A 16,668-nucleotide genomic window follows, 5' to 3' on the forward strand; every position below is an offset into this window, starting at 1 on the left:
TTTGAGTTATTTGGTTGAGACTGTGTGTTTACCTAGGCAAATGAAATGTGCATGTACATGAATATTGTCCATTTTCAGCTAGATATGTCTTATTACTTACTTTGATTTGGCAGATTTTTGTAGGCTTAGATGAAGCCACAAATCCTGTTGTGTGTTACTAACATTATTATAATGTTGGCCACTTTAGAGAAGTTTTCAGAACGCATTTGTGTTTTAAAACATTACAGTGCAAACGCACCATTAATCTGAGAGGAAGAACTACTCAGTTATACTTTCATTTCAGTCCGAGTACCTATAGAATGCAATATTTCTTTCTTTCTTTCTGCTCTTACTTGTTCTTACATTAACATCCTCCCTTGTTTCCTACTGCATAGCAGTGACATTTTCCATAATGACTGTAATCTAAATGGGTAGAAATAAGTAAATATTGACTCGTAAAAGTTTTGATTTGTTTAAAGATACTTTAATAATTTTCCATGGAGCACTTCTTGGCGTTGGTCATAGGCGCTGATGACTATTACATGAGTAAGATTATATGTACATATTAAATTAAGCAGTCTCTTGTTAATCATTCTAGGATTTGTGTATTAAAAAATTCCTTCTTCAGAGAAATGTTGCAGAAAAGTTGCTTTCCTCTTCCCCACCTCCCCCCTCCAGAAATAATGATGATTATCTTAAATTCTCAGTCCTTGTAGAGAGTTGCATCTCTACAACTTTGTGTTACTGGAATGTATTATATTTTGTTTACTCCCACTTGATGCAAGTAAATACTTTATGTTAAATGTATGTGATGACTTAATTTAAAATACATCTAAACCAAAGATTAAAACAGACTTTTGAAAAAATAGCTGAAATGATGCTTAGATTTCCTGAAAATTGCAAATAAATTTAAACCAGTGTTCAGTATTAGAATTTTCAGTCCAGCTTAAATGTATGTTTATGTGCAAAAGTGTAAATGATTTTTGGCTAGTGTTGTCTCTGCTGTTTCCAGGTATCTCAAAGTCCTGACACTCCATGTATATGAAGTCCTCTGTCTCTGTACACACTTCTTTTCCCCCACCAAAGAAATTGGTGACTAAATTCTTAGCAAAGCTTAGCTCTTAGAAAAAAACAAAAAAAGAGTTCCCAAATGGAGACCAAATTTTCATTAAGAGTATATGCCTCCAACTGCCTAAAAATCATTAATTGATCCATGTGGTAATAACAGATGGTTAAATGAAGAAATGTCCTTGAAGTTATTTTAATAGCAGATGTGCCTGTTAGCTTTGTGTTTTTACTCACCTAAAATTCCAAATAACGTAGTAAGAAAGTAACACACACCTCATAATTTTAACGTGTTTGTTACCTCCTGTTGTTGATTTTTAGGATTCATCTGAAAACCTAAAAGCAGGACATTGTTTACAGTTGGCTCTGGTAGAACACTTTATATGTGTGTATGTACATGAATATAAAAATATTGGAACTTTTTTCCCCCCTTTTTTTCCAGGATCCTACAAGATGCGCTGTTGCTCTCAGACAGTAGGCTTCACCTCTTCTTACAGACTCAGCTAAGCCCAGAAGATATGGAGGCTTGTGTCTCTGGACAGACCAAATACACTGTTGCTGATGCGATTCATAAGTTTGCCTCTTTGAACAGACGTTTTCCTATAGAAGATGAAGAGGGAAAAAAAGGAGAGAACGACACAGACTCTGATTCAGAGAGGTGATTTCTGCATTTCCTCACTTTCTGAGATTATATATCCATACATACACACACGCATGCTTCACTTTTTTTGTTGATGTAATACTAAGATAATGAAAAAATTAATTGACTGAGATTTTATTGAGCTGTGACAGCTCATCATAGAAGTCTTCACACACACCTCCACACTGAATTAATGAATGCAGTAGAAATTCAATTATCTGCATTCTGATTATGTGAATTTCATTTAGTCAGACTTGAATTATTCGCGTTTAAATTATCTTGCTAAAAAAATATCCAACTGCACTCCAAATGGCTAATTAAAAGTCCAAATTTCCTGTCTCTCTTTGTGACTGGAGATAATTAAAGTTCTCCTCTGTTACTCAGGCTTTGAGTGTGTTGTGAAAACCAATTTCCTCCTTTTATTTTTTTTTTTCCCCCCCTCTTTTTTTTTTTTTTGTTCTCCCACCCTCCCTCTCTCCTTCTCTGCAGTTCATTCTCCGGGCTCGGACCTAGTGATGACAGCATTTCATGTGGATGTAAAGCAAGCCCAGCTTCTGAAGAGTCATGAAAAATCATTCCTGTATTGGTAGCTTAAGGACAGTGCAAAGCAGTTTCTGCTCTGGTTATGTGTACCACGCAAACACGGGTGGCTGGTAAGGTGTACCTGAAGGAAGCATCGTCTGTACAACCATATGTCCTTACAAAATTTTCAAAACACACCTCAATAATATTTCTTTGTTGATTCCATTATGTATGTTGATTCAGGTCTACATGCTACCTGTTAAATTTAGGGGGTTTTTTTAGGTATTAAAATCTCAGTATTGGGTAAGTCATGCTCTGCTGACGTACGTGGCAGTTACGGTATTTCCCTCAGTTCAGTGCATGTCTCAGATCTGAAAAGTAAACTTAATTCCTCATCTTAAAAGTTGGTACACCATCTCACATATATTCAAAGCATCTTTTTGTAATTTGCATTAGAGAAGTTTCATCTTTAGAAGTCATTTGACATTGGTGATGAAATTACATACCCCACAAGGTATTCACTTTTGAAAGTAGCTCAGCAACATCAGCAAAACAACATTTGTACGAACTATACGCTGCTGGCAATTTGAGAGATAAATATATCCTCCTCTGGTCTTTCTGTAATGTTTATGGAAACCTTGGTTTTATCATGCAGAAGAGCTGAAGGCCAAAATTCTTGAGCATGGTTGCTTAGATGTTAGAAATATTAATAAAAATGACATCATTTCTAGTCTTGCTGGAGATTCTCAGTTCCCAGGGAATGTCATATACTCATTCCCAGTGAAAATCCTGGATGAGGCCCATTGAAACTGATGGGTGAATCTTACATCGACCTCACTAGAGTCAGGATTTCACCCAGCATGAACTTTAGGCACCTATATTTGAAAATGCTAGGAGAGATGTTTTAGTTAAGCAGCCAAAACATCTCCCTGTCTGAGATGATGATAATCACATAGTTGTAACACGCTGCACAGAAATGGACCTCTCCACTCTTTGGGAGTAAACGGAGCTGCTAATTTCATTGTGGCTCTGGGTAGCACATTGGAATATTGACTTTTCCCCCAAACAAACGGCAGGCTTGAACACAACTTTGTAACCAGCAACACTTATTTTGATTAAAAGTCAGTTTTGCTCTTTATTGTTAACAGCAGCTGTGTAGTGTCTTGTCCCAGATTCTGTCAAAGGAGTATGTTTCACTGTGGTGGTGTATTTATATTTGACATTTAACTGCTATTAAAAAGAGCTAGGGGGTCTGACCAGCCTAGCAAAGCTCCCATTAACTTCAGAGAGATGGTTACCAGCCTAGCAACAGAGAATTATATGTATGTATATTCTAATTTTAAGAATTCTGTGAATATTGTCAAAGAAGGAGCATACTAGAACTGTGAATTATGGAAACAATAGATTGTTAAATGGCTACCTAATACAAGGTAGCATGGACGTGTGCAGGCATGCTTTTATTAAAGCATCCAGCTGGGAATCTGCGTAATTTTAGAAGCATGTTTTAATAGCCCAAGAATAACATCTCTTAGGTAACTACTTTAAGCCACTGTATTTTGTTGATGGTTGCACTTTTATAAGATTAATATCCATGTTTCTTTTTGTGGGGTCTTACTGAATTGCACAAATCTACCTATTCACCTTCTCAGCCTGTGAGTTAGCAGCAATGCTATTTTAATGGAAAAGTGGTAACATTTAATTAAAGCAACAAGTTATCACTAAAAGTAGCTTAAAAAAAAATGGCTGTTATTGCCAGGCAGAGATTTTTGATTGTTTGATAGATTTTTGATAGATTTTTTTTTTTAAAGATGGCACATTACAAGAAAAAATGTTTACCAAATTTATTTGAAAGATGGGGAAAATATAAAAGCAAAACCCAGAATAATGTCTGAGATACTAATATTTTTTATTTTATTCAGTATATAAAGGGAGTGGGTTTTTCTGTTTTGAATGACTGAGATAAACTGGTGAAGCACTTTACAATTCTGGCCTACTCACATGTGATGAACATTACAGAAACGCAAGGTTTAGGAGAGCATTTGGGGCTGTATTTTATTTTAGGAGCTTATCTGTATGCCAGTGAAGGTTTTCCAAAAGACGATGTTTCTGAAACAAGTATTCATTTTCTAATAGATCTGTTTTTCTCATTTTCTTTGTCACCCTGTTCAATAATTCAGAGACCACCGTAACTGTACTTTCTTCCCAGCTTTGGCAGAAAAAGTGTTTAAATACGTAGCTTTTGAATGTTGCTTGTGTAGCTCGTATTACTGGAATTTTTCTCATTAAAGGGGAAGGAAAGAAGTGTTCCATGCTGTCTAGTATGTCGTCTTTTTGTATCAGCTGCATATAACTGCATATAAATGCTGTAAACAAAATGGCTTAATTTGGAATGTTAGATGTAACAGCTACAAATTTAAATTTGTAAGAAAAAAAAAAATAAATTTTTAATGTCTTTTGTGACTTCGGTTATTTATTCTTTTTTTTTTTTCCCAGTACTGTCACATGTTTTGATCAGTTGCTTACTGGTGTTTTGATTCTTATTTTTCTTAGTTTTGAATAATGCTGGTATTTCCTGCTAGGTTTTCTTTTAAGCAGGCTCATATCTAGTTTGTAATATCGTCTATTTACTATTGCTAATTTATATCTGATTGCAATAATTCTGCACTTAAAAGCTTCGCTTTGTATTTTGATTTGAACTTTATATCTTGTTTATGATGATTTCTTAAAAGCCTTTAAGTAATTAAATAAAACAGGTTACTACTTTTTATTTTGCATTTAAACCTGCCACTAAGGTTTCCTTTATTTCAGTGAGAATATCCTAATCACTTTATGACTCACTGTAATTACCCTATTTTTGTAATATATGTCTATGTGTGTATACACTGTTGTGTTTGCTGTCACTGTTTTGTAGAAAACATAAAGAAATGAAGAAATGAGAGGAAGATTGTCTTTTGGAATGAAAATCTTTGTATATGTAATGTGGTTTTTTAAGCACGGAGAAAATTTAAATGCCCCGCTCTACAACACTGCACAATTCTGCATCCACGGGGTTGTTTTTGGGGGATTTGGGGGGTTTTGGTTTTTATTTTTTGACATGTGAGATACGTATTTTGTTTTTTCCCAGAGCAATATTTAAATTATATAGGCACATTGATCTGCTGTAAAATTCAAGGTGCAACTAAAGGCAGTGTGTGAGGAGAATCAACCCGCTGTGTCTCTCTGTAACTGCAGGGCTAATGCCCAGGGCGACGGTATTTTTCCTCTCGCTTCTAGAAAAAATGTAAATTATTGTTTCCAGTATCAGGTTCATTCTTTCCATGGAAGGATTAAATGCTTTAGGAAAGGCACAGTTACCCTCTTCGACGTTAGAAACACTGTAACGCGTTGAAGCTGCTGCAGTACCACTCCTTTAGCCCGTGGTTCGAGTAACCTCTTAACGCGTTTTCCCTCCGGCCCTACCCGCGGAGCGCCGGGTGCCACACGCGTGCGGCTGGGGGCCGGGACTCTTGCCGACGTCGGGCGCCTTGCCGACGGGGAGAGAGCGGGTGAGGACTCGGAAGACGATGGGAGAGGGGAGTGATGGGGGGGTCGGGGGCAGGAAAGCAAGCCCAGGTCGTGGTCCCCGAGTCACGGCCGCGGTGTGCGCGGTGTGCCGCGGAGCGGGGCGAGAGCCTTACCTGGGGCCTGCGTCCTCTCCGCTCCGCCCCGCACGGCGCTGCCTCACTCCTCCCGGCGCGGCGGCGTGCGCGCACGCGTGGCCGCAGGGAGGCGTGTTGGGGGGGGGGGGGGATCGGCCTTGATCCGGTAACTCCTGGCAACCGCAGCCCATGGCAACGGCGGGGGGAGCGGGCCGCGGGCGCGGAAAGCTCCTGCCCGCTTCAACGCGGCGGGGCGCGGAGCAGCGCGGAGACCGGCTCCGCGCCCCCCCTTCCTGCCGCCGCCAGGGCCCCTTCCCGGACCCCTCCCGCTCAAGCGGCGCCTCCGCCGCCAGGGGGCGCTGTTTGTCAGCGAGAAGCGCGCGGGCGGGCGGGGCGGGGCGCCGTGCGTGCCCGCGGGTGCGCAGGGGCGAGCGAGCGTTTGAACGGTGTCGGGTTCGCTGCTCCCCGAGGTTAAATAATGCGCTTATATCTATTATTATCATATTTAAATAGTTTTGATACAAAAGCAGGGCCCAGCGCAAAGGCAAAGCGTGGCATGGGGCACGGCTCAGCGGCAGGCAGGCTGCTCCCAAATGGAGGCCTTTCTGCGGAACAACGGGAGCCGGCAAGGCCTGGTGTCACCCAGTTATGTAAGGCGCAATCTCGCCTGAAAGTACACAATGAATCGGGAAGGATTTATGTAATTAATTGACCAGTCTTAACCTGTTATCGTGATGTAAGGAATTTGGAACTCATTAATTTGGGCCCTGACAGATTTCATATTAGAGCTGGCAAATATGGATTGAGCCTCTTACTCTTGTAGCAGCTGGAATTTCCATGACAGTGAGGATTAGTGAAGAAGACCTATTGCTCCAGTCAAACTGCCTCTTTTTGTAATCAGCAGCCCTGCTCTGCATTAAAGGGGTAATGGGAAAAAGGGGAAAAAATAAACACCGGAAGAAAAAAAGAAAGAAAGAGAAATGTATTCGTGTAAGGAGCAGAGCAGGGGAGGGAAAGGAAGGACGTATCCTGGACAGCAGAGGCACCAGAGCGGGGCTTTCCCAGCCCCATGGCAATGAAAACAGCACAAAGGCAGCTCTGGTGTGGTGAAAAGGGAAGATGCCCGAAGGAGAGGTCCACAGCACCCACATGGGGCTCCCTGCCTCTCTGCCAGACCTTCAGATGGAGCCTCCTGGGAGCCACTGAGCGCCTGGGGCTGTGGCATCAGAGGTTCTAGGAGTGGGTTCTGGCCTGCCGAAAGCCAGAGGGATTTAGGGATGGAGGGGTTTGGGTTGTGATCCTGGGAAGTGGGGACTGAGAGGTACCTGTCTTCCCACCGGCACCGTGATGCCCTCCCTGGTGGGGAAAAGGATGCTCAGGGTGGGTAAGGACCAGGTCTGAGGATGAGGACAGGTCACCATGCAGCCATGGCAAGGGTGACTCTGCACATGACATGCCTCAACTTCCCAAGTACAAAGAAAGAGTAATAAAACTCCCTTTGTTTGCTGGTTCATGACAACTTTTCAGTATGGTTTTTTACAGGGCCCAGCTGGGGAGGACCTTCACCCCATTATAATTTCTAGGCATTGATGTAATAGTAATAACATCGAGTACAGACTGTATGGAAACAGAAGCTTTTATTTTCTCTCCTGGCAACCTGTTAATGACTACTGTGGTAGTGAATAGTTGTTAGAAATGACTTTTAAAAGGTTTCCATGATGCATCATCATACTTCTCCCTGCAAAGTGTTTACCTACTCCTATGACAAATGCTGTACATAGGTGGAGGGATGTTTTTCCTATTATCATCATTTCTTTGCTGTGTGCTTTTTGGTAGTTGAACATTTCCCCTCCATGGTTATTTAGATGCACCATTTGCTCCTGTGGGTTATTTCTGTATAATAACCGGAAGAAGGGAAAAGGTGTAAACCAGGGATATTGATAGTAAATTCACAATTGTTTGCAAAGACTGTAATGGCAAATGCAGATTAAATGTAAGCAGCAGCAAGTAAGGCCTTCAGCATGGCTCGAATCCTCTGGACAGCTTTGTCCATCTGCGTATTTGCTTTGTCTCCCATCATTGTGCTGGGATGATTATGTGAGTTCTCGTACCAAAACTCAACCATTCAGCCCTAAATTTGGGAATCTCTATGAGGCTGAGTGCTTGGTGCTGGAGACGTGCCCTTACCAAATTCAAACTCTTTGGAGAAGGGCTGCCATGTCTTAGCTGGGGGGCTAGATCTAGCTCTGTGGTACCTTTTACACTGCCCTCATAGTTGTGAGCTAATAATCCGGATCATGGCTTTAATCAACTTGATCTAAAACAAAAAACCCAACCCAGACCAATAGATTGCCATTTGATTGTGCACCTTCAACGAATATCTTTTGTCTTACTGTCTCCTGATAAATTAAAAAATCTTCACACATGTCAACTAGCTCAGATTTCCCCCGAAGGCAGGGAATAATTTATCTTTTATGGTCGTACACAGACTCAGCCATTGTCTCACCGAATCTATCTTTGCTTTTTTTAACCATAAGGGGTGGCAAGCCACTCAGGTACTACTGCAGCTATAGGTTTTCCTCTTGTCAGAATGTTGATCAGGCACAGCTCGTTTCCCTGTTAAGAGTGCCAGCATGTGCCTGAGCTTAGAATTGTTTCAAACAACAAAGCAAAGCATTTTAAAGTTTAAATGGATGTTGTAATTTGTAAGTATTTGGACTTTCTCTGATTCTTTCCCATGGATATATTTAAAAGACACTCGAGTGGTAGAACTTCCGTGTGACACCTATGATTTTGAGTGCTTGCAAAATTAAAGCTGGTTTTTGTTACTGGTAGTGTCTTCCCCCCTTTTCTTGTTTTCCTTGTAGGTAAGAAAACAGTCAGAAAGAAATCTGCCGAGATGGGTGTTTTGTCCCATTCTTACTCCATTTTTATTCTTTGACGGTTAATCAGAAAGCAAAGCAAAAACAGCATAGAAAACTGAGTAAATAAGAAGAAGCAAACAGTTAAACTCTCTGACCAAATGTATATTTGTTTCAGGTATTTCGTGACTTACACCAATACCAAAGGAGTGTTTTGGTTTATGTGCAAATACTTCCTGCAAATTTCACAGAGAAATGGTTAAGATGTATCAAGCACTGGTTCAGTTGAAGTCAATGGAAAAAAACCTTTGTGCTACTTATTCTGGAGGTGAAAAACTCCTGTCTGCCGAATGGCACTCAGATTAAAAATGACATTCTTGTCTGAACCAATAGGTGGCCTTTTTGAATGTGCTATAGTTAATTTTTTCCCGGAAAATGTCTTGAAGTAGAGAACATTTTCAAACAGTAACTTCCAAATGCAGTGAAAATGTATTTTTTTATTCTGTTTTAAATGTATTCTGTTTATTTCCCAGTATTCTAGAAATTTCTGTTAAATCCTGAGTCTTCAATGCATGATAATGATCAATAATAGCAATGATAGAGTGGACTACAAAGCCTAATCTTCTGGTTTTGTATGTTTGTGCTCTCAAAATGCCATGTATTTCCAGTTTCTTAGTCCTCCCATAGGTTCTTATTTCCTGTTATTTACATAGGTGCTTAAAACAGTTTAAAAAGAACAGTATCTCCTTGTGCTTCAGAAAAGGAGCACTTGTGGGTTTTCAAAGTAACACCTCTGAGCTGAGCTTCAGGAATCTTGATTCTATTTTATTTCGTGTAGAATCAACACATTCTTCAAAAGGGTTTCTGCAAGGAAAAGGCAGCCAGCAGCCATAGGTGGCCAAGATTTCTTGAAAGCCTGGGTCGCTGAGGGTGTTAAACACGTGAAAATGGAGCTTCAGAACATGCCTCACTTAGGCCTGGACCTCCTGAGGTATTTTAGCAGCTCACTCCCCAGGTTACGTTTTTATGGATACATGACTATTTCATGGGGTTTTGCCAACTTTTGGGCTTGTGTTTTTGTCCCTTTGAAGCCAGCTTGAGGCTGAGAGCTGGGCAGGTATCCCATGAGGGAAGCATCACCCTGTGCCTATCTTGCCCCTTCAGTCTTGGCCTTTGCTGGTGGGCCCTGTCCAAGAGCAGCTTCAGAGTCACAGGGACCTCTGGTATGACCCAGTTCTTATGGTCCTTGAAGGCAGTGGCGGTCAGATAGTAACATACAACTCAGTCTGTACTCAGCACTCTTACCATGAAGCTGGGCTTTAGAGATCTCAGTGTGGGACCGGAGTTCGCCCACAAAGTGCAGCGTCCCTGTGTTCCTGTTTGTGTCTGCACACTTGTTTTTTACTTCCAATGTTCATTTGAAGGCTCTGCGTGTTGAATTATGAGACTGAGGTGCCTAAAATGTAGGGAGAGATTTTCTCAAAAGCTAATGTTAGCCATGGGAAGCTGATTCCTAAACAAATTCAGTTGCTCTGACTCGTCCCCTGAAAGAGCCCATGACTCCTCTGACATGTGAACCTTTCTATGACAGAAGAGTGACCCTGTGAATGTCCACCTTAGGACAGTAGTACCCATTTCCAGTGCCACTGGAAATAACTTTGTTGGAAGAGTAACTTGTATATAGCAATAGCTTAGCTTCTTACTATATGGCAAGAAATGCCTTATAAGTGCTGTTTATATTAATCTTCTCTTTTCCGCTCTATAAAAGACCCATAACTGTTGCGGCTTCTAATGACCTAAGACACTTAGAAGGAGAGGTGGGATATAACTGTCAACCCATCAAAACATTTGGTCACACAAAAAAGGAAGTTTTTCTCCTGGATGGTTTGAATTTTGCTGGGAAGTCAAAGCTCCCCCTTGGCATCAGAGTCAACACATGACTGGCTGGGTATAGGAAGTTAATAATTCGTCTGTGTTTATGGTACAGCTTTCCTGACAGGATGTCTCAAAGCCTTTTGCAATGAGGGATTAATTCAGCCTTACAATAAACAGGATCTACTATTTTACAGCTGGGGAAACTGAGGAACAGTGAGGTGACGCACAGGGATGTATGGGGTGTCTGTTGCAGATAAGGGAGGAACAAGGATCCTCCTCGTGCTGGTCTCCACTGCTTCACCTGCTGGGATAGACAAAGTGCCACACTCCTTGTGGAAACCTCACCACAGCTGTTAGCGCAAAGTGTTCCTGAGAGGTAGCAGAGGGGCCCCAGGTTTTTGATGTTTGACTTGAAACACCTCAAAAAGATGTGATTTTTGCTTTGAAGCACTGTACACTCTGGCACTTAGAAACCAAAGTCCCTTTGGCAACTGTTGCACCTGAAAAATTTGGGCTAATTATCCTCAGGTTGCTGCGTTCGGAACAGAGATTTATGTCTGTTTTGGAAAAAGGGGTTACTCACTCCTCACACTAATTAAAAAGCAGGAGGTGAGAAGGGAGAGGCAAGATTGGTTAAATAGGAAGCACTGACAGGATTTTCTCTGAGGGACACTCGCGGAAGTGCTGAGGTCCTGAAGGAAGCTGGGCTGATGTTGGCTAGAAACTGTAGTAAAGATTGATTTTGGCCACATCTTTCAGTCTTTACTCATCCATCCGTGACAGTACTTACTAAAATAACTTGGGACTGCTAGTATGTGTAGAGACTGTTCGTGTGAATGAGTACTGCAAACCTGGGCTTTAAACTTCCCGTCCCGAAGCTGTGTTCAGCTGATCCAGCAGAGCTCCTCACACCATGTGAATTTATTTTGCCATGGGATGTGTGACTTGGCCTTCCATACCACCATAAAAACAAGTTTCAAAAACTGACTTCAAATAAAAGCATCACAGGTAAATATGATTTTGTAGATTGCAACAACCCATTTAACTAAATCCAAGCAGAATCTTTTAAGGTTCATATTTTGCTTTCAGATCAGGTCTTTTTCTTGGGGTGGTGACTGGGACACTTCACCACAAGGGTCTTTGAGCATATCCTTGATTCTGCGTTGTTTGTACAAAGCAGTGATGACTTCGGACCAGGAGACTGTGCCAAGGACAGAGCATTGTGCTGTGCCCAGAGCTTTACTGGCTCTTCCCTCCCACTCTGTTTCTTGCTAATCACAATGGCTTCCTAAAACACATTTATCAGTGCAGGCCACTGCCTATAAATAAGAGAGTTCTTGTCCTTTCCAAAAGCCAGAAGTACAATGTTATCTTTCCTCTTTCCCACAGAAGAGAGCCGTTAGGAAATTCCTTGGTTTAGTTTGTGCCTCCTTTTTCCTGGATGATGTTGGAACCATTGTAAAAAGACGAGGCTTAATTTCCTTCTGGAGATGGCAAACTCATTGATGCGTTGGATTGAGGAGCTGGATGTGTGCTGATGTGTTGCATCCTGTAAGGAGAGGAATATTCTGGGCTACTTCAGGGTTTGGGAGTCCACAAAGAATTTTGTTGGTCTGGGAACTGAGTACTTGGGATTTTCCTGGATGAAACAGAAGGAAGTATAGACATGAATGTTAAATTTAGTAATAAATGATTTGGGGGCTCAGTCCATGGCAGTGGTGGTGATGTGCTTGCACTCATTCTTGACCATCACCCTTCTAAGGGTTCTAACCCCCCGAAATTACTTTGAAGGCAGTGCCCTAATTCCCATGTGGGAATAACTTGGGAAGGAGACCTCAAAGATTTGGCTCTATGAAATGAAATGTAGTTCCTAGAGAAGGATTCTCTAGCAGTTACCTGTTCCTCTGTCTGCCATAGTGGGGAGGACAAGGAGGGGACCCTGGCTCAAGTTCTGCCACAGCCGAGGGGAGACTGCTTTGGCTGTGGGTGGTGTCACGGATGTCACCAATGGGAGGGTTGCCTGCTCTTGCTTTGATGTGGTTTTGCCCTGCCCAGCTTTCCCAAGAAATAGTGCTTTGAGGGATGCCTGCTGAATTCTGCCATTTGCATGCATGATGTTTCGCAGCTCCCCCGGTAGATATGAGGAGTTCGAGCTCTGCTTGAGGTGAGGCAGGTATTAATACTGTGCGCATGCATAAACTTTACAGACAGATAAAGGGTTTTACTTTTTGCAAGTCACAGATTAACAACCAAACCATCCTCACTTACAGGAGTCACCCCCCAGCGTCAGAAGAACCATTTGTGTTAGCAAGAGAGGTGAGACCTCCCAAGATGCGCCAAAATGATCCTGACATGAAATTGCTTCGGTCTTCCTGGGAGGGCCCGCAGCATCTCACAGGGTCTGCTGCATAAATTGTATGTTCTTCAGGGCAAGGACCTTGCCCTCTGATTTGCTTGGGAAGCACGCATTCGGTCCTCCATACCACAGATAATAAATAACCACTTTGGCTGATGGCTGGGTTTGGGATTACGAGTCAATTCGCCTTCCTGATTCATTTCTCGTTCCGAGATGCCAGTGATGCAGTTTTACAGGAGTATGTCAGCAGTGGTGTTAGCCCCCTGCTCTTCCCTTGCTCACGGTAAGGCAACTGTCATCTCCTGTCTACAGCATACTTTACAGCACCGAGGGAGAATATTAATAAGACTTCCGAAGGGCTTGCTGCCACTTTTGGTGGAAGGGTTTCCTATAAAGAATGCACAGCAAAACTCCCAGGAGACAGGCAGAGAAAACCCTCCCACCAAGAAGAGCTGGTGTCATCCTGTTTCATTGTCTCTGTGTCACCGTAACACCGCTGTGACTTTGACACGCTGCTCTGTGCTGCTCTGGTTTGTGCTGCTCTGGTTTGTGCTGCTCTGTGTAATTTCCTTGGTTGAACATCTTTATTTCAGATTTGTAATAGGTATTAACTAGTTTCCCTGGGCCTAACTGTTAGCTATTTGTGGTTTAAGGAACAGTCTTCCTGCCTGTTAAAGCCAGCTAGACTTCTGCTTTTCCCATTTGTTTTTGCATGACATCACATTTAAAGAAATAAACCGTATGTGCCATATATCCATCCAGGTTAAAGGTTCAGGATCACAGCAGTGCATGTGACAAGGAAGCCAGAAATGCACCTTCTCATTGAGTAACAAACACATTTAGTCCAGTAGCCAAGAAGGTAGATGTGAATAATCCCAGTGTTAGGTGATGAGGCCTGCAGTTTACTGGGCGTGTTTCTCCTGGGTTAGCTGGCAGAGGGTCGGTGTCACTATGAAGTTACTAGGAATGCCTTTGAAAGGCAGCAGGCAGCCCCACTGCAGTTTCTTACCCATGTCTCACTTGCTGCCATTGCACCTCGGCCCGCGCTGGATGGTCCTGGAGGGTGGCTATCCCTGCCCTCCTCCAGTGGGGCACTCTGTGGTCCCACTGCCCCTTGCCAGAGTAAACCCTTCCTCTCCATGAGCAGATCTGATGGACAGCAACTCTGCTGGAGGCACCCTGTTGAGGGCATGCCTGGTGTCAGCCTGGGAGACAGACTGCCTTGTCCAGGTCTGCTCCTGAGGATGCCCCTTGAATGCGATCTGGGCATTCTCAGTAAGTCTGTACACATAAACAGGACTGCTTTCTAAATGAAGAGGTAAAGTACAAGTGAAGAAGGCTTTTAAAGGAAAAAAAAACCCATAATGCTTATTGTCAAAGATCTGCCATTAGATGTTCAGCAACATCAAACCAATCCAGCAGCTGCCTTTGCAGATCTTGACCTTTGCTATTTTTATCTTCTTTGGGTTCAGGGAGACAACTCTTAAATGGAATTAGGAGTCTATGAGCTGGCTCTGTATTTGTAAGTGGATGCTTATCAAGCAACTGCAGGGTTGACCAACAGATTACCATGGCTTTTATTGCTCATTCATGCACCATATGTATATTTATATAGTTGAATAAGCGTAATACTTTAGAAAGCTTGACTAATATATCAATTTCATCATCCAGACATAACTTTGAATATGGAGCAGTGATATTGCTTGGTGTATTCAAATAATAAGTCCCTAACTACCATGTAAGGCATACTGAGGTTTTGTTTCATTTTGTTTTCAGATTGAAACCGGGAAGCTGATGTACATGAGTTGGCCTGTTCTGAATCTTTGTCATCTTAGACAGCCCTGCTTATTGCCAGTTCATTTCACAGAGATCTATTTCAAATCAACTCATAAATTATTAATAGTACATGTGTAGGTCAGAGAGACACTAACCCTGACAATCATACCCTAATATTCTCTCTTTAGCATCAGAAATAAGAAAGAAGATGTGAATAATCAATATTCAACAACCAAGGTACATCTCATACAGATATGGTGTTTGCACTTAGGGGGAAAAAAGCCCAACAAAAAACCAAAAACCCGACAGATCTTTGCAAACCCTGTCAGGCTGGCATTAATCTTGCATGATGAATAATGTGGTGATCTATGAATTTTTAACACCTTTAAAATGATAAAATTGTGGGATGTGATATCCAAAAGTAAATTTGCTCAAATTGGAGAATATTTCTGATCAAATGGAGCTATTGAATAATGTGTATAAAAATATTTAAGCATCAATTTAGATTGCACAGCAGGCAAGACAGTTCGTACGGGTTTGTGACTGGGAGCAACTTTCCGTCACAAATAATTCGTCTGAAGATTTAATTATAACTCGAAGCTTAAACTCTTGTGAGAAAAGTCTTAACTCTGGAGACCCTGAGCAGCTCCTGGGGCTGGTGGGCAGCTCTCACAACCATGGCCAGTGCTGACACAGGAGGGGCCACATGGACCTGGCAGGCTTCTGAGCCAAAGGGACTTGCTTTGCCTGGTTCCTGCTGTCCAGCACCCCCTGCAGAAAGCCCCACTGAAACCAGAACAGGATGCTTCCAAAGAGCACGTAACACAGCAGCACTAAGGGGCAGGAGCAGACTTTCACCTTTTATTCACATTAGGGCTGAACCCTGGAGATGTTGAGCACACAGGGCTCTTGGCTACCCCCGGGCACTACCAGTACTCACCAGTAGGAAGGATCAGGCCTTGCTCAGATGATAGTGCTCAGTGGGAGGGAGCAAGTTTGGGGTTTTGGGTTGGAAAAAAAGAAGAACTGCTAATATATAGGAAATAATGGGATGGGTGCTGTCCTGCCTGAAGTCAGCATGAATTTGTTGCTGACATTCATTGGGACAGGATCAGACTTTACAATTGAAGTCACCTCCCCCTGAGATTGCCTGACAAACACTAAACCAAATGTTTCATTTAGAAACTGTCAAAAAGGAATTACTAACCTTTTATACTTACTACAATTGCTATATGTGTTCCTGTAAAGGGACTGGAGAGCTGCTGGACGTTTTAATTTTCGCTCTATGCAAAATAAAAATGACACTCAAGAACTTTACCTATTTTAAAAATCCTTCTAATGAAAGCATTTTATTCCATTTTTATTGAACAGAAAATAAAATGTGTTTATTTCCCCAGATTTGAGGAGAATTAACATGTATCTGATTGTTAATATTTGATCTTTCTTTAATTATTTATGGTATCAAGGAATGAATCTGTCAAGTAAATAATGAAATGCGTACATGCAGCATATGTAATTAGGTTAGGTGCATAAATCCAAAGTGTTCACTTTATAGTTGTCAGTGCAAAATTTATTAATAATGAGAAATGCTAAGTGAAGAAAATCCCTAACAGTCTACTCATTAGTGTAGGTTAGAGCAGTTGCTGAAAAGGAAAGTTGTCGTTCCTCTCTTACTGTATTTCGCCATTTAAGAATGCTGGTAAATCCCTGTACGCTTTCCTCTTCTCTGCTTGAATTCTGCAATAAGAGCAGTCTTTAAGTTGTGCTGGGAAGGTGCACTTAATCATCACACTGCAAACAGGCACCTACCAAAGTAGAGGTTTTCTGCAGCTTTGTGTAGTTTAAAGCCAATGTTACTTCCAAGTCTTGCTTTCCTTAGGATTCAGGAATTCCCATGTATTTAGAAGGGAAGAGCTGCACTGTATTTATCACCTGGTATTTTAGGACTGAAGGTGA

At 42.0% G+C, this 16,668-nt stretch overlaps 1 protein-coding gene and 1 long non-coding RNA gene across 3 annotated transcripts in view; one reads left to right on the forward strand and one right to left on the reverse strand.

The window, feature by feature from the left end:
- Positions 1–4,666, forward strand: part of SNX10 (sorting nexin 10) — a 48,422-nt gene extending 43,756 nt beyond the window's left edge. For both annotated transcript variants that reach the window (XM_065665920.1, XM_065665919.1), the window contains exons 6-7: positions 1,487–1,702; positions 2,174–4,666. In XM_065665920.1, the coding sequence (XP_065521992.1) occupies positions 1,487–1,702; positions 2,174–2,252 (295 nt within the window). In that variant the 3' untranslated portion in view covers positions 2,253–4,666. The remainder of the gene's footprint in view (positions 1–1,486; positions 1,703–2,173) is intronic.
- LOC136007734 (uncharacterized) lies at positions 2,164–5,948 on the reverse strand. The gene is made up of 2 exons (XR_010609836.1): positions 5,561–5,948; positions 2,164–5,475 (listed from the first exon to the last, which is right to left on the reverse strand). It is a non-coding gene; the product is annotated as an uncharacterized LOC136007734 (long non-coding RNA).
- Positions 5,949–16,668: the final 10,720 nt, after the last annotated feature.

Source organism: Lathamus discolor, chromosome 2 (assembly GCF_037157495.1).
Source record: "Lathamus discolor isolate bLatDis1 chromosome 2, bLatDis1.hap1, whole genome shotgun sequence".
Taxonomy (NCBI): domain Eukaryota; kingdom Metazoa; phylum Chordata; class Aves; order Psittaciformes; family Psittacidae; genus Lathamus; species Lathamus discolor.